We start from the raw sequence: 21348 nt of genomic DNA on the forward strand, positions 1-21348 counted from the left end.
CCCTTGTAACTGTAACTCCACTGGTAATAGACTAAGTGCATCCCACACAATGTGTTTTCTTGTAATGAAATACTAATGCTGGGTATGCACTATACAATTATCAGGCCAATACTCATACTGTGTGTGTGGCCGACCGATACTAAAATATCAATCGGTCAGGCACACTGGATTGTCCAGCATGCCTGTTTGATTAGATATTTTGTAAGTTAAATGTCGGACGCATTGGGCAGTGTATGCCCAACTGCAGCCGACCGTCAGACATTTCCCATTCCTTCACAGAGAAGGAATGGGAAATGTCTCCTCCCCAGGGGAGGCGTGCAGATATTGGTGACCAATACACTGTGATATATCTCACAGCATATGCCCGTGATATCTGCAGGGTGCAGGGACGTAACTAGGTATTTGAGGGCCCCATAGCAAAAGTATGTAAGGGCCTCTATGTACCACCCAATGGTGAAAAATGTATATAACACATGTAACTGACAAGGAAGATGGACCCCACTAAGTTCTGGCCCCAATAGCAGCTGCACCCTTTGCACCTATGGTAGCTACGCCCATAGCAGGGTGTCAAGCTGCCAGATAAAATGTCTGTCGGTCTGATAGGCATTTTATCTGGCAGTGTATGCCCAGCATTAGTCATAAAGTCCTAACAAGAGGAGGTGAGTGACATCATCATAACTGTTGCTATATCCCAGTTACTGTAGTATTGCAGGTTTGAGTGACTCAATTGTATTTTTAAACAAAAAAGAAAAACCCCAACTGACTACAGCACCGATCCCGCAAAGTCAATAAAGCAAAAAGAAAATTTCTACAAAAATTAGCATTATTCCCTTTCAAGTCTCCTTTTAGCCCCAATGCTACAAATCCTGGGCATGTATATAACTGAGAGACCATGAGCATATGGAAAATAAGTCCAGACTGTTTAATACAAAGCTGGTACCCCTTGGATGGGAACACAAACAGCATTGCTCCCTGTACATTATACAAAAAAAGAAAAATAACACAATTTTAAAAGAAACTGTACTTGAATACAAATTCCCCATTTTGCTACAATTATTACAATAGGCCTCTATATTCTTTGAAAACTTATTTTCTTATGTCTTCATCTGACTTTGTCCAAATAGAAGAAATTAAACATACAATATGGAGATATTTTAGTACATTTTTAATTAAACTTGTGTATTGTAGTTATAGACACAATGGATTATGGACAACAGGGTGAGCCTGATTCAAAGTCAGGAGTAAATAAGTAGCAAAACAAGGAGCAATGTGCACCTTGCAAAACCATGTTGCACTGCAGATGGGATGATTTAAAATGTACAGAGATTAACAGGGGGATTCAATATGGGAGTGAAAACATCGTTTTGCGTTAATATCGGAGGTATGACGTCATTATCGCAGGTTTTACTTTTACACCGTATTCAATTTCAAAGACTTATCGCAGTTTTGAAAAGTCTTTGATAAAAAATGGTGATAACTTTTCACCATTGAATAGGAGTTGAAGAAAAGTGCAGAATTGGGGTTTAGGGGTGCAGGCTTAAAAAAAATAGCCTGCATCCCTGGGAATGACATTTAAAAAAGAACTGTGTCAAAAAAAGTTTAAAAAAAATAGGGACACCCCAAAAAATTTATTTAAAAATTGGGGTGAAAAAAAAATTGGGAAAAAATTGTATAACAATAGGGAAATAGGTTCAGGGCTATTCTGCAAGTATGCGGCAGGTGTTTTGAAGAATAGAATTATAGAGGCAGGTGCACAAATGCAGAATTTTTTCAAATTTACTTTAGGGACTTAAAAATATGCTAGTACCCATTTTCATGTACCCCCAATTTGATGGGACCACTTAAAAAATGAAAAAATAACCTAAGTGCTCTTCTGCAACACTTCTTCAATATCGGGAAAAAAACACCTGCTGCAGCTATTTAAATCCCCGACTTTCATTTAAAGGCTAAAACGGGGGTACCCATAGTGTTCCCCCATGTTTTTACAACTTTAAGGGGGTCTCACAAATTTTTAAAGGAAAAATTCGTAACTTTGCGCAAATCCAACTTCGGAGTTTCCCGTTTTCATTAATTTTATATTGAATACGAGGATAAGCGGGAGCGCGCCCGATACTTTAACACAGGTAAAAACTCCGAAATGAAACGTTAACTTCGAGAGTGAAGTTAACGTTTCATATTGAATACCCCTCTTAAAGTTGGAAAGGGGTGTGTCCTATCTTAGGGCCTGATTCAGGGGTGGACATAATGCCCGTAGCAGCTGCAATCCCATATGCAGTGGTTGTGAGAAAATATGAAAATGTCACAACTGCTGGGATTTGTATTGAGTCGTGCACTAGTGGCGTCTCAAGTCCGCGCATGCGTACAAACATGCACCATCGGACTTCTGAGAAACCCTATGGTTGCTCAGAATGTCAGTTGCAAGTAAGACACCGGAGCCTAAACCACTGCGTAGAAATTTGCAGTCACTGGCTGCTGAACCGGTTATGATATGCCTGCATTTTAGTCACTCTGCACCTTAATCACACTACGATCGCCGTTGCAAGACCATCACAGCACATATGCAGTGTGACCCTGATGTATGCGCAGACTGGAAACCTCGGCCGTTTGCCACCAAAATCAACACTGTGTCTACTTTTCAATCACAACCCGTATTCAATTAGAGGCAAAAAGTCAGAAAAGTTTCACCTCTCCGACTTTCCGCCTCCTTCGCCTGTTTCAGAGGCAAAAACTTTCCGTGCACGTCCCAGCTTTTCGCCCTATTCAATTCCAAAACAGGCAAAAACGGAAAGCCGCGAATGCGGAACAGTACTGTCAGAAGTGGGGAAATCAGTCTGAACCCCCAAAAAAGATGCACTAACATCAATCAATGTATATGTGTACTAATAGACCTAATAAAAGTGTTTGGGTACTTAAGTAGTTGAAATTGCTTCTTATTAGCGTATTTGCACAAGTGGTGAAGAATGGCATAAAGCAGGATTTTTTAGTCCAATCAAATTTGGGGTACTTGAAAAATGGTGCTAGCATATTTTTATGTTTCTAAAGTGAACTTTTAAAAAACTTCAAAAGCCCCTCCTTACAGCACCCCAAGAAGTCTATTTCGCTAGTTTTTATAGTTGCCCCCCCACTTTTTACTTTTTCGCCTCCAAAATGAAAGTACTTTTTGGGGGTTTTCTGTGGTAATTTTTTTTTATTTTTAGGTTGATTTGTCCTTTGAGGGGCTGTCCCAAGGGTTCAGAGTTGTTTCCCATTGTTTGCACCCCAAAATAACAATTTTGCACTTTTTTTCTCCTGCTATTCATAGGAGATACTTATCCGCCTATTACATTGCATTGAGTTTCTGCTTAGGCGAAATCGTCCTGGAATTGAATATGGAGGTACTTTGAAAACAGGCAGAAAAGCCGGATATGGCCCTTAAAATTAGATGTCATTGTACAAACAAAGCTGCACAATATTTGTTTACTACATGCAGAAGCAGTTAGTATTCTCCCTGCAAGCAAAAGATGCATTTACACCCCTTGCATGGCAACATGGTGTGTTCCACTTTTATTCTTATTTGATTCTAAAGCTGGGTACACACCTGATTGATGGTGCGACCCAGCGATTCGACGAGCGATGCAACGGTACATCACGCGGACCATACACGCTGCACAATCCGGTGTACAACAGCGCGATGTATCATTACATGCTGCATGTAACAGCACCGCATCGTTCATTGCCATGCAGCACAGCAGATTGGACAATGAAATGAACGACCGTCGGGAATGACAGTTCGGGCATACATACTATACAATGTGTATTTTGATTGGCTAATCATAGAATGTGTAGTTATAAACAATAGGGGCCTATTTCAGAGTTGCATGCAAGTCCACTTTGCATTGTACATACTGAGCAATACACAAATTCCAGGCCGCACACATCTCAACCGTATCTCCATCTATGGCTGAATGAGTGTAACTGGGTGGAAAATGGGCATTAACACGTGCAGCATAAACTTGATGAGGTTATGTCATTGCATGTAGGCGGGTTTGTAGAACATGCATAGTTGAGGGAATGCTGAGACCCATCTGATTCCAGACGAATCTCTAGCACCAGGAATAGGGTTGGTGCGAACGTGCCCTGATAGCGATGACTGCTACTTTCACAGGCAGAAGGAAAGGGACAGTGCGGGCACACAGATGTGTGCAAGTCTGCATGCGGGTGAGAATCTGCATTTATTTCCATGCCCGCAATGCAGCTGCTGCTGAGTACAACACCCCGAGTACAACATGAGTAAGTGATTTATGGGTGGAAATTAATTGCATGAAATTTTCAGCCCACAATCACTAAGTTTCAGTTTCTAAATGAATGTCTATCAGCTTTTCCATTTGTTACTCACTTACACGTCTCGTTGATAGGTAGTCTCAGCATTTCCTTCCAGGACTGATTCATGTTGTGGTGTTATTCAAACCACATCAGACAGTCAATTAGCTGGAGATCTTGTTCCATAAAATGGATCTTCTACATGGTGAAGAAGTGGTACTATTATCTCTCCTTCTTTGATAGCTGAATTTCCTTATTTAATATCAATTCACTTGTTTTGTGGTATTTTGGGATGAACTTGTTGCTCTGGCTGAATTGCCTACAACGTACTACAAGTCTCAGCATGGTAGCACCTCTTATTATGTTTAAAATTAGGGGGTGTAGTTTAAGCCCCCTCCCCCTGAATTGCCTGTGTAATCTGAATGACAGTTTTCCATCAATCACCAACTTTATGCTAATTGCTACCTTATTAGTGTCAGTATTCTGGATTCTTTTGGCTTCTACCAAGCACTTAGAGAAATGATATATTGTGTAACATACAATAAGTTGGCAGGAGGTTCACATTGAGTACAGATGAGCAAATTATTGGCAAACTTTTGTGCAAACTGAGTTTTGAGAACAGGTCATTTTGCAGAGGTGGGAAGCTCCAGCAATACAAAATGTCAGTCCCAAGAATGGCGTTCCACTCTGTTTTGTTAAATTTGTGCTATTTATAGTCTGCAAAAAAAGCTGGGACAACAGTCACTTCGTTCTGCTGTATAGAGTGGTTGGGATAGGATCTAGGAAAACTAAGAAGAGGAAAAATTGGAGCCTTGTTGCTAAGTATACTTGTATCACTTATAGGGGTATATTTATTAATATATGTGGCCAGCCCCGATAGTACAGACTCCTTATCGCAGCAATAAAGAATACTTATTCACCTAAGGGGTCTATTCAGCAATGATTTTTTTACATAAAAAATGCAGAAACTATCATTTCCGCATTTTTTATGTAAATCCCCTATTCAGCAATGGGATAATGGAGAATATAATGCAATCAGGCCCGCTGAGAACTGCGGCGGGCCCAGGCAATAGGGGGCATGGCCTAATCGCGGAAGGCGTGGCCACGCCCCCTTTCCCCCCCCAAAAAAAGATTTGCTGCGGCGCTGCGGGCTGGGGAGGGGGGGCGCTCTGGGCCCCCTCAGCCCTGCTCAAAGCCAGGGGGGGCGCGATCAGTGTGATCACTCCCCCCCACAGGCTCAGCAGCCACGAGCAGTCTCCACTGCAGCTCAGCACACGCTGTGTGCTGGGCTGCTGTGAGGGAGGGGGAGCAGCATCGGACCCGGGCCCCCGCCGGGCCCCTCAGGAAGCCCAGGCCCGATAATCTTTACCTGCTCCCCCCCCTTCTCGGCGCCCCTGAACGCAATTATCTTTTCCATTAATTCCCATCTCGCAGAGTACCACACTATAGGGATCAGCCCATGATCTCTACAGTGCTTTGACGCTTTTTGCTTTTCAGCAAAGCAAAAAGCGTTAAATTACGCAAAATATATTTACTTCGTATAATGCTATCTCAGAATGGCGTTATATGAAGAAAATACATTAAATTTCCCGAAAACTGCAGGGACAGAGGGAAATTTTCCCATAAGTCCCTGCAGCATCTTGTAACTCACCCCAGACTCCATCCTTACTTTGCGGTGACCGCCGACAGGTAAATCCACCTAGAGCCTGTTAAACCTGCCAAAAGTGATTGACATGTGTACACTGGCTTTATATTAGCTTGTATACATTTATATTTATGTGCTTTTATATTTAAAAAACTAAAACAATGTCTTCTGTAACATCACAGGGACAGCATGTTACTGCAACCGCTGTCCCTGCAGAAAATATTGCTGAATAGCTTACTTAAATTTGAATAATTGATAAAAAATCATGACGATGTTGCCCGATAATATTCTGGGCAACATTGTCACTGTTGCTGAATAGACCCTTAAATGTATTATCATCTACTGATCGCAGTAGAAGTAAAATGATTGCATCCGCATTCACTTTACTTTCTATTCTGCCCAGCTGCCTTGTTACAGTGCATGCACTAACTTTGGTTGGAGCATGTGCGAGCAGGGAACAATGGGGGGCTAATGTGCTGGAGCTAGGTATTTCTGACAGCCTACTGTATCTGCTGCGGTCCCTCCGTGGTACATCCAAGGGATACTTAATATTTCTAGGTACTCACCGAAAAAGGGTGTTTTCGATGGAAATCTTGCAAAATTATTTGATAAATAGGCCCCATAATATGTACTTAAAATGATGTGTGCAACAGTTGATGCTTGGTAAGAAATAAAAAATCTGCACTCTCAGCACAAATATCAAAAACAAAAGTTTGGTAGCGCCAGGATGCACCTTAATAAACCAACATTAATCTAAATCAGAAACCAATATAAATATATAAAAAGATAAAGCTATTTATTTTAAATCTAAAACAATATAAATGTAAAATATAGGGAAGCTGAAATCAGTACAATCACATAGTCATGTTGTTTAGACATCCTGCAGGATGCATTATACAATTCTATTTGTAAATTCACACTTTAGGGGTAGATTTACTAAAGCTTCTAAAACAGACAAGTGGAGGTGTTTCCTATAGCAACAAATCAGATTCTGCCCATCATTTTCTAGAGAAATGATTGACAGAACCTGATTGATTGATTTGGGCAACACCACCACTTGTCTGTTTTAGAAGCTTTGGGAAATCTGCCTGTCACATTTACAGCCTAGGAATAGATTTGGGACAATAGACAATTCATTCTTCATTGTGATGTAGTTGGGACAGAACTAGGAACACTGAAGCCCAAATGTTTACGACCAAGTTCGGATCAATGTAGAGATTTAAGAAATAATTTTGAAAATGTTATTACAGCCCTCTATAAAATGTAATCGCTTATGTGATTATTATATTTCCATGTTTGAGAGCCACCCGCGGTACTGCTTATGTGCGGTCCATCACTACAGGGACACTTTGCTATCTGTAAACGTTAGCTACCGGAGCTTGGTACATGAAGCGTTTTAGCAGTCCCTATATGGGAGCCGCTTCTGTGAATGTAAACAGGAGATTGGAGTAACTAGCTTCGCTATTCCCTAATGAACACGTACAAGAATCCAGGAGTTCCTTAATATTTGGGGGCAACCCGGAAAACATGTGCTTTCAGGGGATATCAAGTAAATATATATTTTTGTATAAATACTCCCTTAAAAGTGTAAAAATATACCAATCATTTGGCTGTATTACTATCAGGTCCGTGCATAGAGCCGCACCATATCCCACCTGTGTAACCATAGTCCTTTATCAAACACTGACCGGCTTCTGCACATCTGATAGTGATGATGGATCGGGGGAGGGGGGGGGGGGGGGGGTTGAGGTGGTAAAAGGAGATTTGTGAGTGAGACTGAACATAAAAATGGCCATCAGCTAAAAGCTATGTTATTAATTGGCCCATATCTGTACACGGCAGTCATTTCCTGACGTTTGATTGATATGAACGATCTATGAATTGTCGCTGATGGATAGTCATTTAGGATGCCAATAATAATTCATATTTAGTTATTACACTGTAGAAAAGTTTATTGTGTATAACGAGAATGTATTTTGAATTAAAATATCTGATGAACAGTAAGCTTAGACAGTTACCACTTATGACTTGCACATTCTTATATTCATTCAGCCTGGTACATTGTCTTTCTCAATGTGACCACATAAATGCCCCATAAGCTGTTATACTGTATTGCTTAGTACAGTTGCCATCAGCATTATACAGGTAAGTGATGGGGACAATGGGTGACACGCAACCATTCAGCTGGTCAGTGTTGCGGAGCATCTGTTGTCCTATAACGGATACATTACTGTAGCCCTTGATCTGGGAGCAGAACGTTACCCTTTGTATCAGGCTATTTATAATGTGATTGTGAAATTACAATTTTTACAATCGACCTTGACATCCAGCTATATGTGTTCCTTCATGGTGGTAACACAGTTCAGCAGTACCTGGAGGATAGTGCAGCTGTAAAACATCAATCGTCAGCATGCAGATATTTGAATTTGACACAGTATTGCTACCTAAACGCGTGATTATGATAAAGATGCAGCTCAGGAATAGAGAGAGGTATTGAAAGGAAATGGGAGACATACAGTAATACAGCAGCGTCCAGCTTCACTTTCCACAAAACAACTCATAGGAGTTATAACTGTAATACAAATAAAAAATGTATTGGTAGTATTATTAGTATTAATAATTATTTATTATTATTATTATTACTACTACTGCTACTTTTACTGCTGCTGCGTTATTAACATTAATATTATTATTATTATTATTATTATTAATAATAATATTACTGCTACTACTACTGATTTTATTATTATTATTATTATTATTATTTAGGATCTATGATTTTATTTTGTGCACAGATAAAAAAACAAACAAACATAGATGTCTGTAGCACAGTAAGTGAGCAGTGCCGAAATCACATCGTTAAAAACAGAATGACAATAATTCAGCACTAGTATCACACTACAAGCACTTACAATGGGCCACCTACTAAAATCTAATAGTAAAACTATATATATATATATATATATATATATATATATATATATATATATACACGAATGCCACTATACCAATCTTATTAGCCATAGCATTTATTTTCAGACCTAAATATAGCACACCTCACCAAGGCAGATTGGGAATCGTTTCCTTTTTAAATACGTAATAAATATTTTTACTTTTTAATAAAAAATTGATGTTTTCTATACACTTTATATTATTCACGTTAATTATATTTGAAGAAAACGAAGACTAGACATGCAGAACAGATCAGGGCGGCATATCCTCGCCAATGATGGAATAAAACTAGACTGAAGGAAAGCAGCGATTGTTTTCACAACATATGTTCTGTGATTTCTAGTGAGGATCACTGATGAGTGGATTGCAGTACTTTGCTTTATTGTGTCCTGTCTGTGGCACATTGCCTATTTATGGGCAGAAATCTCATGTAGTAATATCCAACAGGTTCTAAAGACGTGGGCTACATAACATGCCATTGTGAATCCGATACTTGTAGAAGGCAGCAATTAAAGTATTAACTAAGATCCATCTGCTGCTCAGCTCTTGTGCTCAGCCTTCCCTTTGTTTGCTGCGGAGGAAAAAATGAGAGAAAACTAGTAAAACAGAACAGGGAGTAGACACCTCTTTGTGTGGGTCCTGTTTAGAAACATTCATCCTAAGGATTACATACGGCGCTTGGAGACTTTCCTATTGTTCTTCCTTTAGGTCTCCAGCCCAGTTTCTCCCCACTCCATGAGAGCCCAAGAGCTTGCCGTTTCCTACTAGACAGCGGTTCGAAATCCCCTAGTCTTCTTATTTTATGAAAGGACAAAGGAGTATAAGTCCTGTTAGCCTTGATAAACAGATGGATAGATGCATTTATAAACAATATACATATTTTCATTGTGTCCATATATATTAACTACATCGATTTTATGACTTTATTGTAATTGCATATTCTGGTCCCAAACAGTGCATCCTGTTTTGGGGTAATATGCCTGTGCACTAGAAGCAGAGAACAAGGGTGTCACTCATTGCTGGACTCAGAATAGCTGCGTTATGTTGTAGGGTAACAGATTCCCCTCTCTGGCTCACACACTGACCAACAAAGAGCTTTTTTGGCTACAGCAGAGGGAACTCAGAGCTGCGGGATTTCAATGAAACTTTTCTGACATACAGCTACGATACATTACACACAGGGGCAGCAGCCTCTTTGTTAGGATCAGTGCTGCACTCTGGGGCTATAATTAGTACAGGCAATCCACTACTTGCATCCTTCAATTATTCCATCACTTAGATTAACTTTTCTGACTGGAGGCTATTTATTTGCGCTGGGTGCTTTCTTGTGCACTTTTTATTGCTGATACCAGTGACTAATACAAAATGAAACCCTAGTGCCTTATATATTCCTTTCTGTATTATTGTGAAAAAGGAGTTGGCACATACTAAATTGCCGCTTGCACTGTGAAAGGTAGCCAGCTCTGTGTAGTGTTAGCACATATGTGTACAGCAGGGCATAGTAGTCACTGACAAGAGACTCCAGACTGACATCAGGAGAAGAACACTCATGAGGCTTATTTGATAAAAATAGAGCGATACCTGCCCCAAATAGACTGCCTCTGTCTCACTTATGCTCGGTGCTCAGCTTTTTAGATGATGTCATGCAAAGGCAATACAGGAAACTGATCTCACATCACTGCTGGCCCTTAAGTCTTTTGAACTGTAGAACAGATTGCGCATAAAGGAAAGAGGCGCCCCCTCCCTCTCTGGGCGGGTGACTAATCTCCAATAAAAGTAGTCGCTTTCCCCCCTCACCACCACCTTTAAAAAAAAAAAAAAAAAACTTTTTCTGTTGACTGTTGGAAACGAATTGAGCAATTATCTAGTTTACCTTCTCCTCTTGGAAGTTAACGATTGGCGAGATCTTTACTGCGTTATTGACACAACACATCCCTTTGAGCAGGCCCGGTAGCAATAAGTAGTGATTGCTCCGGTGTCATTGCTGCTCCATGTAATCTGTAATGGATTGGCACCTGTCCACTAGGCTGATTCTGGAGGATTGGTACAGCACCATGATGATGATGATAATGACTGTCCCACTCCCTGCAGAACAGTGACAAGGAGGGAAGGTGGCGTCTTGGGAAGAAGACATATCTCTCAGCAGACAAGTGCGCGCAAGACATGGACTACAGTCTGCAGCACAGAGGAACTAAAATCTTTACAAGCCAGGCAGCCAGAGAGCATCTGACCACCAGAGTCAACATGATCAGCAGTTCCAAGCCACTTGCTTTCTCTATTGAGAGAATAATGTCAAGGACTCCCGAGCCATCATATCTCCCTGTGCCAAGTTTATTACAGGGCTCTGTGCACAAGGGGGAACAGAAGCAAGCACTTCATATAAACTCCTCTTCCATCCCCTGCATGATACCCTTTGTACCAGTTACCTATGAGCATTGTCCTAAAATTGGAATGACAGGTGATGAGCTAAGAAAGAGTCACCAGGAATCCTCAACCTCCTTCAGCTGCAATGAGCTGCTCAACTGCGCTGTGACTTTTAAGGGAGATTTTGCCCGAGATGCTTTTCCACTTCAGCAATATAAACTTGTCCGACCCCGAGTGGTAAATCACTCTTCGTTTCATGCCATGGGGGCAGCTTTGTGTTATTTTAATAGAGGCGATGCCCCCTGCCATCCTTCTGCCAGTATAAACATCCACCCAGTTGCCTCCTATTTCCTAGGCTCACCCTTGCACCAGCCACAAAAATCATACTTAGCAGAGAGGAACAAACTGGTTGTCCCTTCCGTGGAGAAGTACCCGTCCGGCGTGACCTTCAAAGACTTGTCCCAAGCCCACTTTCAGCACTACATGAAGGACAGTGCGCAGGCACTCTCGGAAAAGATCGCCTACAAATCCGCAGCCAAATTCAGCAGCGCTTCTCCAAATAACAAGCCCAAAGTTTTCACTTGTGAAGTTTGTGGAAAGGCAAGTAATGGCTGTGAGGTTCCCCCATTGCCAAAATACATTAGTCGTTTAGCATGTTATTAAAATGTGTTCTTTTATTCCTCTTCCAAAGGTATTTAATGCACACTACAATTTAACCCGACATATGCCAGTGCACACAGGCGCAAGACCGTTCGTTTGCAAGATTTGCGGCAAAGGGTTCCGGCAGGCCAGTACTCTCTGCAGGCACAAGATCATCCACACACAGGTAACGTGCACCCAGACCCAGCATACAGGTGCGCGGGGATGGAGCAATACATAAGATACTAATTTGCATTTTGGCGCACGTAGTAAGTTAAATCATTGCGGTAGAATAGTATAGTGGACAAAACGGATTACTTTTTTTTGTAGTGTAGAATATTAATTCGTGTTCTTGCAAAAAGTCCACAGATACACGCGTTATCGAAAACGTGTGACGGTAGAAAATGCCCAATTGTTAATATATTGCTGTGCGACAATGACGCGTCGTTGTGACATTACTTTGGAAAGTAAATAATATTCGTGTGTTTGATCTTCCACAGGAGAAGCCACATAAATGCAACCAGTGCGGGAAAGCGTTTAACAGGAGCTCCACGCTGAACACGCACACGAGGATTCACGCAGGATACAAACCCTTTGTCTGTGAATTCTGTGGCAAAGGTTTCCATCAAAAAGGTACAACTGCCCAAACCCTTCGCTTCTCCCTTTTACTACTATTGTAACAAAAATATGTCTGTGTTCTTGTACACATACATGACACGTTTTTTATTCAGGGCCAGTTAATGCAGAGGGTTAATTGTGTAGATGACGCCTGTATTTAATGCTGCTCACCAAGTAGCTATGAAATTACTATGAAAAGGAGGAAATTGCTGGTTTCAGGGTTGGCAAATGATCACTTGTTGTGTAACCTCTGAAAGTAAAAGAGTCCTTGTTTGTTCCAGGCAATTACAAGAACCACAAGCTCACACACAGCGGGGAGAAGCAGTTCAAGTGCAATATCTGTAACAAGGCGTTCCATCAGGTTTACAATCTGACCTTCCACATGCACACTCACAACGATAAGAAGCCCTTCACATGCCCCACCTGTGGCAAAGGATTCTGCAGGAACTTTGACTTAAAGAAACATGTGCGCAAATTGCATGATGGCAGCACTGTGGGGCCACCCGTGCCAAGCCCAACTGGGCAGGAGGAGATGCTACAGCCTTCCAGGGAGCAGCCACCCATCAGCCAGAACCCCGAGCTACAGAAAGGCATTTACTGACAGTTACCTGTGGAAAGCGAAGCAGCGATTTACTTTTTATTTCACCCTCCCATAAAAAAGCCTAATGGTTAGCGGGAATCTGGTGCAATCCCAGGTTGGAGAGTTTGACCTGATCTTGGCATTTTGGATTGAGGTTGGTCCAGTAGTGCTTTGGATTAAATGTTTACGAGCTCTTGTTTGCTTTACTCGGGGTAATTGGTTCACTCCGAGTTTCTGCATGCACCTATTAAATATGATTTGAGTATTACAGTGCTCTAATTATCCATTGACAATTTGATATCGGACTAATTTTGTGGGTGTACTTTGTAAAGGTCTTATATTGCTGTTATCACAGCTTAAAAGAGGTGAAATATGAATTCTGTATATCTGACGTATTTATTTGGATATGTATGACCCCTTATGGAATGCTGCACCACTTTAATAATTCTATTTATTGTAAATATATACATACATAAAAATATATTTCCGTTGTGTCTGTCCAACGCTCGTTGAAATGTCTGCTTTTTTTCTGGCCCTGGTGTCCGAAGTGCAGAATATATTGATGGAGCGGTCTAAACGTATGTATGAGTTCAATTGCACGTAAAATAAATGGTTTAATTGTGGTCATTAAAATATGGGAAATTTTATGTTTATTATTGCACATGTTTGAGTAAATATATTTGCACGTGCTGGGCTTATCCTTTAGAACACGTAACCCATACATCTTGAAATGGAGCCTGAAATATATGTGAAAATAAATATACAATTGGTGCCAGGTCTTTCATATCTAGAAGTGTTAATCAGCAATCTGCTACACACAGCACTACTCACCATTCTCAACACTGTGTATTTTTCTTGCCAAAACAGTGAAACAACTGACATTAATTAAGAAGGGTAATTAGTACAGATTTATCAAAGGCTGCCTGTTATACTATTATCTTGTCCCCTGTTTGTTGCCAGGTTCGTTTTATAACTTCTAAACAATGGGGCTGTTTAACCTGAAGACAGTGTTTACGGATTGTAAGAGACAGGGATTACTTTGCACTAATTGTTTCGTTTACAATGACTATTGAAGCAAGATGTAAGGACTATATTTTATTTACTAACTGCCTGTGCCTCATAAATAGAAACCTGCTAATACCACCCGCACAAATCACTTGTGACACGAGGTCATGTACTGCCTCTACCAGTTGCCTGGAGTATAGTGCGATCTCTGACAGGCAAATCATTAATGTAGTTCTTTATAAGTAACTGTAGGTCGTGTAAATATATTATCTGTATTGATGGGGACTAGCAGTCACGGGTTGTGAACACCTGATGCTCCCATTATATACATTGTCGCTTCCTATCGATTTGATTACATATAAACCACAGCAATTTTGTAATTAGAGAACTTGTGCTTATTTAATATTTGTTTCCAAACTATGACAGGTCTATATATTTCTGGTGTGCTGACCATAATATGCACTGTAGTAAGTATTCGTAGCTTTCATTACAATTTTTAAAACGTGCATTGATAATCTGGCACTTTGATTACTTGTCTAATAGGTAAGTCAGTGTACACTATTTAATAGGGCGCATAGGATACAATAGTCAGTAGATAATAATAGTTAAATCAAAGAAAGTCACAGTAATCGGGACTGATGAAAAGACAGTATTACAACTAAACTTAAATATTTGCTTTTTATCTTTTACTAGTTAGTTTTATCTAGAAATATACTATCAGTAACTCCTGTTGCTAGGACATAAAATGGCAGTTTATAGAAAAACTATTTGGTAATAGTCACATTCACATATGGGCTAACTCAACTCTAACATTGGTACTTGATATTTATATCGCTAAATGCAATAGTACTTAGCTAATTTGATTAATGCACATACCATTTATGTACACCCAGAGTCGAGAATCGATAGCCAAATATTCCATATTTTTTATTGCATAAAGTAATGAAATAAAAATCGAAATAAGTGTATTAATTAATGAAAATTAAGTTCTAACGCGAGATTCATGGTTATATTGACTAAAGTGCGGGTTTTTAGAAGTGGAGTTCTTCCCCATAGCAACCAATCATATTCTAGCTATTATCTACAAGGTGCTAGAAAAAATGATAAGTAGACTCTGATCGGTTGCTATACGCAACAACTCTAATTCGATAAACCCGCACATTAGTAATTATACCCCTCAGAGCAACCGAAAAGCTTACATTAATTACAATATATATATTCTGAGTTTCCAGTCCAAATAAGTACTCAGCTCAACACTTTGTTACTTGGTAAAGAGTCAACAATATAGTGTATTTATTAAATTAAATATTGCATTGTTCCCAGTAATTTTAATATAGTGCAATAATTTAATGAGAAAAACTGTGTGTATTATTATTTATTTATATTGAGAGGTAATGGACACTATTTATTTGCATTTTTTGGACATTGTCTCTGCCATGGAGGTAGATGAGAACGCTATCTCCTAGCCAGTGGCTAAGGTGGGTTGTGTATAATGAGTCCAGCAGGAGAAGTGTTAACTTAGGGCAAGCGCGGAATGTGGAACAGACGGGCTCAGCAGACAGGGACAAAGGGGAGGAATATGATCACACATGAGATGAAGACAAAAAGGGATCGTTTCTAATTGCCAATTAATGATGAAGGACTCATTTCCCTTACTTGAGTTTGCTTTAAACTGCAACAGCTATTAATATGGGTTTTTATTCTCCAGCAATTGTCCTTTTTGTGTTTCCCCCACCTGTTCTTAAATGCACAGCTGGCAGTGACTTGTATTTTTTTCTACGACCAACCTATATCCACTGTACTTAATCACTTGTGTGATGGGTTTAATTGGCATGGCTCAAATCACTGGAGTATGGCTGTGGTCATCCCCTCATTTTATCTGCACCTATGGCACTCTCCACCACCACAAAGATGTGTTGTTAGAATGTGTGTACGAACAATTACCAAGTGTGTCCGTTTGTGTGTATGTATATAATGTGTTTGTTTAAATTATATATATATATACTGTATATATATGTGTGTGGTTACAGCATGTGTATATATATGTATATATATATATATATATATATATATATATATACACTTATATATATAAAAACATATACATACATAAATGTGTGTCTGTGTATAATATATATATATATATATATTTGATCAATATATATATATATATATATATGTGCTTAAATGATACTATATATATATATACATATATACACACGTGTGTGTGTGTGTGTGTGTGTGTGTGTGTGTGTGTGTGTGTGTGTGTGTGTGTGTGTGTGTTTAGAAATATTATTCTTTTCCGAATTTCCATTTTTTTCTCCCTTTTTGTTTTTTCTTTATTACAACAAAAAAATAAATTCACAAGCCGGTGCCGGTAATTTACTTATCACAATAAATCAATGATCTGCACTTTGTGGTTTTTATGAACTCCTGATATCCTGTTCAGCCATTTGTTGTACAGTGCCATAGAAGTAATTATTTACAAGAGTAATTACTTATATCTAATATATCATTCGTTCGAGTAAGCACAATAATGTGTTCTGTAGCTTGTCATGATGTAGATGTAAGTAAGCAGGCCTATTAGCAGAAAGTATGGGTTTTCACCATGTGTGAGGGATAAGTTGTGTGCTTGATCACCTCAGTCATGTAGGCTCACTATTGCTAGACAGTAGCACTACTGTCCTTTGTGTAGAGTCACCCATTTATTACATTATTGCCTCCTAATTCACCGTCATATATTAGAATAGAGGTGACAGACCTACTGTTTATACAATGCTTAAAGTGTTAGCATAACAGGGATGTTTTGAGTGTTGGTATTAATGGTATCATTAAAGAATCTGCTATATTTATATATGTGCATGAGAATTATGGATCAGGTTGCGCGGTGGCTGTCATTGCCGTAAGAGAATGGGAGCAGGTAAGGTTTATTAACATAAACAATAGCACATATATATAATACAATACAGCAGCCATATTATTATATGAAAGTGCTTGCTGCTTGCCAGAAATTGTCTCTCCGAACACAAAGGATGAATTAGATATAGTGTTTGTGTGCACATAAACACAATTTAACTCCCCAATACCGGAGTATTAGAAGTTATCCGATATTTCTACTAGACGCAACAACCATGTTGTAAATTACACCGATTCCTAAATAATAATAATAATAATAATAATAATAATAATAATAATAATAATATTATTATGTAATAGTATATTTGAAATCAGTGTTACATTTCCTCACAAACAAATGTGATACATTGCATATGAAAGGCAACATAATATATTAATGGCAACCTCCCAACAGAAGGACTATACTGTGCATGAAACAAATTAACTGTCTATTACACTTTAGATTGCTTCAATTAAAATATTCAGGAATATGAATTTCTATTTAGACATTTGTTGGAAATGTAAAACTATAGGTTATCGAGAGCAAACAGTATTTAAAATATTCTTTACCAATAAAATTTGTCTCAATACTATGTCAATATTCACTACACCGTAAGTTCAGTTAAAAGATAAATCGCAAAATAAATCACCACTGTATAACTAGACATATGGCACAACGTGTTTTAGTGTATACTTTTCATAACAATACACATAAATAAAGAATAATAAATAACTGTAATTATGACAGCACTTGGAGGTTTGAAATATGATCACTACTTAGTAAGTCAATATTCTCTACGGAGAAGAGCAGTATGTTGTATTATCTTACAACTACCCCACTTCTCTATCTCACAACTAATCTATAGGGGATTTATTATCATGGCAAAATAAAACAGTATGAATACATACCTAGTGAATGTACAGATGTCAACACAAAACAAAAACAATACCAAATAAGGCCTATAGAGATTACATAATGATTCTACAATAATCCACATTGGGATACATTTATTATACATTGATATAAAGCAGCCCACCCAAAATTCCTTCTAGGAAGTATTTCAATGGTTTAATTAGATCTGAGATCGACTTCGACTTTTTTTAACGGCATTTCCATTTGTGAATTTTCATGGGTGTATATTAGAACTCTTATCTATATTCCAGGTTCCCCCTAGTGGCCAAAATGAGTAGTATCATGTTTCAGTGACAAATATTATCCATTCACATTCGGCAAGTTAAAATATGAATACAAATATATTAATACTTGAATACAATTATGTACCGTACATCTCATTAATATTAGGTCTAGACACGTCTTAAAAATAACTTATTAGAAATAAGTCAGCTGGCCAGTGGGGGAAGCAGGTTCTGTTCCAAGCCTGCAAGCAGAAGTCGATCGGTTGCAGAGAAAGATATCTATAAACCACAATCACTACTTTACTAGCTTTAGAAAGTATAATGGTGTCATATTTACTTTCAGTCTTGCGTTTAGACTGTGTAATGAGTGATCAGCATTCAGAAACACACAGCAGTTAACTCCAGAAATAACGGGAAAAAGTTCTCAAACAACATACAGTTTACATAAAGTACTATTTTGGACCTTGTGTTGTATAATGTACCACTTTCTATACATTTTAATAATATTCCAAGTCACTAGTGGGTTTGTGAATGGTACGCTCACAGATTTTGCCACCGGAAATATATATCAATTTTTAAAGCTGTGACAGATTTTGTATACTTCAAAACAGCAACAAATAAAATTGTACAATCCAATCAATATAATATATTCATGTACTTTACATTTGGATATGTTTATCCCTGATATTACTGCCCATGTTGCCATAGCAAATTAATAAAATTGTTGAGATGAGCAATTGGTATTTATACATTTTTACCCACCGGGTGGATTGGGACATTCCATGTAAAATGAAGCATGTCCGCAAACTATTGTAGATAATGCACAAATCAGGAAAAAAACATTACATTTTGTGGGAAAGCACATCACGATTTTATGCATTTGGTGGCATTCCCAAATCAAGTGGCCCTGCAAAGCCCAGCCTAAATAGCCCAGGTGAAGACATGATTCTTACAGCACGGTACGTACAGAGGAGAGGCAAGCATTAATTACAATTTCTTTCAATGGGACCCCTTTTGTTTGTTTTTATACATATACTATAGGACAAATATTCTTATTTTTCAATAAAATTATAGAAAACAGGATAGGTCTTTAATGGATCGAATACACAGGTTTACAATATATTCTATTAAAAAAGATGTACTCAGTCTTCATTTTGTAAAAAGGTAATTTTTTCTGTTCTTTAAGAAAATTGAGACACCACACAGTTCTACAATATGAAGTGCTGATTCAATTAGAAAAAATACACAAAACTCAATTATAGCTAGGACCTATAGGGACCCAAGAGCAATACATTGGAAGGAAAAGAGTAATCTGAAAATATGCAGTACTTTCAAATCAATAAAGTTTGTGCAGTCATAGGGCTCAATCTATTAGGAGCCAGTTTACAAAAGCAAGTTTGTTTAATGGAACTCACATACATCGTACAAATGCGCGCACCCGAAAAGTGCAGGATACAATTAGAAATGACAATTCGCTGTACTCATGGCGAAGGTGCGCCTTTTATACAAAATGCAACCTGGGAGAAGTGCATGAAAAAATGGGGAAACTATCCTGAACCCCATAAAAGTGACAACTGAGATAGCAGGACCTAAATGAAGGCTGTTAGTGGCCATAAGGAAAATATTGGAGGTTTTTAAAAGGTGTCAAATGCACATTTTTGCACTTTTGTTATTAATGGTAGAAAATGATAGCAAGCAGGTGTTTTTCATCAAATTAAAGTCTTTCCAGCATTTGGGATACAGGAAAATGTCTGTATAGTAGTTTTTCAGTGTTTTTCTACAAGTTTGTAAAACATTGAAACAAACACTTTTTCCTCTCATCTGCAAGCTTTAAGACTCCTCTCCCATCAATATAACACATTTTTTGTAACCTATTATTGAGCTTTTAGAGAAATTCACCTGCATACTGAAATATCTGTATTGGCCAAACTATGCCATATAACTCCCTCAAAGTGCATGGTTATTCATTGGAAGGGATGTACCAGAGGTTCTGAAATTTTCCTCTACTTTTGGAAATTAAATTACAGTGCGAGTATGCTGTTTTCTTAGTACAAGTCTGCAAAGAAAGATCATAGAATTGCTCCTTGGGGCAATAGCATCACTAGGGGAGTGCGTGACACCAAAATGCCAGCCAGTGACAGGGTGCCAGGCGCTTCACACCAACATCACAATGCAGCTTCTGGCTCCTGGTCACAGAGGAGGAGCCGGAAGTGCAGGGAGAGTCTCTGGGTCAGCTTGGCATCACCAGGAGTGCTGGGCACTCCCCCGGAGTAATGACACCAGGGGTGTGCCTCGAGGCCATGCCCACTCATTGAGGCCACTGCCTGTTGTCATAATTAATTGGCCGCACCGACTCTAATCCCGCCACTGCTGTAACTTAGTCCTCCAACCAACTAACTATCAGGTTTGTCTGACCTGTTCTTAAACATACCTTAAATGTCCTGAATAACAGATATGGAATCTCTGCACACTTTAGCACTTCACAAACAATTCAGGGAAAATAAAAACCTACTGTATGATACAATGCTGCATGTAAGAGAATGCTAGAGTAAAACACAGCTTTTATGTTACACTTTCAGCCCTCTTCACATAATAGTGGTTTATCTATGAAGCAATTCAATCCATTTCAAGCAATGGTCTGTGACAGGGAAAAACTTTTATATTTATTAATTTAAGTAAAGCCAGTGCCAGTTAGGCAGAGGCTGAGACAGAGTATCAACATAATAACATGGATTTTATTCCAAGAAGTCTGCAGATGCAGCCAAGCACCTCGCAGAAAGCTTCTATTCTCAGGAGCTTACCTACAGTTGGCCATACTCATGTTTTTGGCATATAATAACACGTGAACAAAAAAATATTTACACTTGCATCCGTATGCAGTTCCAGTGCATCCTACCAGGGGCACCAAGAGGGGTGCGGGAGCGGGTACTAATTACCCGGGCCCAGGCTCTTTGGAGGGGACTTGTGGGGCCCTGGGTCTGACATTGCCCCCCTTCCTCTTATCTGTCAGCAGCAACATGACCTTAATTGTAGCCTAACCCTTACCGTAACCCTAATTGCATATGTTAACATTGTGACTGTTGACATTCACAATGTTGACATTCTGAATATCTCGTTACTGAATGTCGACATTTAGAATATGTTGATATTCTGATGTCAGAATTTTGATTGTTGACATTCTGAATGTCTACATCCTGACTGGAACCCATGATGG

At 39.0% G+C, this 21348-nt stretch overlaps 1 protein-coding gene across 1 annotated transcript; it reads left to right on the forward strand.

The window, feature by feature from the left end:
* Positions 1–10663: 10663 nt before the first annotated feature.
* FEZF1 (FEZ family zinc finger 1) lies at positions 10664–13642 on the forward strand. Its single transcript, XM_088456121.1, has 4 exons — positions 10664–11860; positions 11952–12086; positions 12400–12532; positions 12799–13642. Exons 1-4 carry the CDS (start codon positions 11060–11062, stop codon positions 13116–13118), a joined length of 1389 nt encoding a protein of 462 aa, XP_088312247.1. The 5' UTR covers positions 10664–11059; the 3' UTR covers positions 13119–13642.
* Positions 13643–21348: the final 7706 nt, after the last annotated feature.

This window comes from Taudactylus pleione, unplaced genomic scaffold, assembly GCF_031769625.1.
Source record: "Taudactylus pleione unplaced genomic scaffold, aTauple2 ptg000041l, whole genome shotgun sequence".
Lineage (NCBI taxonomy): Eukaryota > Metazoa > Chordata > Amphibia > Anura > Myobatrachidae > Taudactylus > Taudactylus pleione.

Excerpts from the sequence above, each read along its gene's own strand:
- FEZF1 (XM_088456121.1), top strand. The coding sequence starts at position 11,060 with ATGGACTACAGTCTGCAGCACAGAGGAACTAAAATCTTTACAAGCCAG. Across the intron at positions 11,861-11,951 it reads CTTGTGAAGTTTGTGGAAAG|GTATTTAATGCACACTACAA; the intron begins GCAAGTAATGGC and ends CCTCTTCCAAAG. Across the intron at positions 12,533-12,798 it reads CAAAGGTTTCCATCAAAAAG|GCAATTACAAGAACCACAAG; the intron begins GTACAACTGCCC and ends TGTTTGTTCCAG.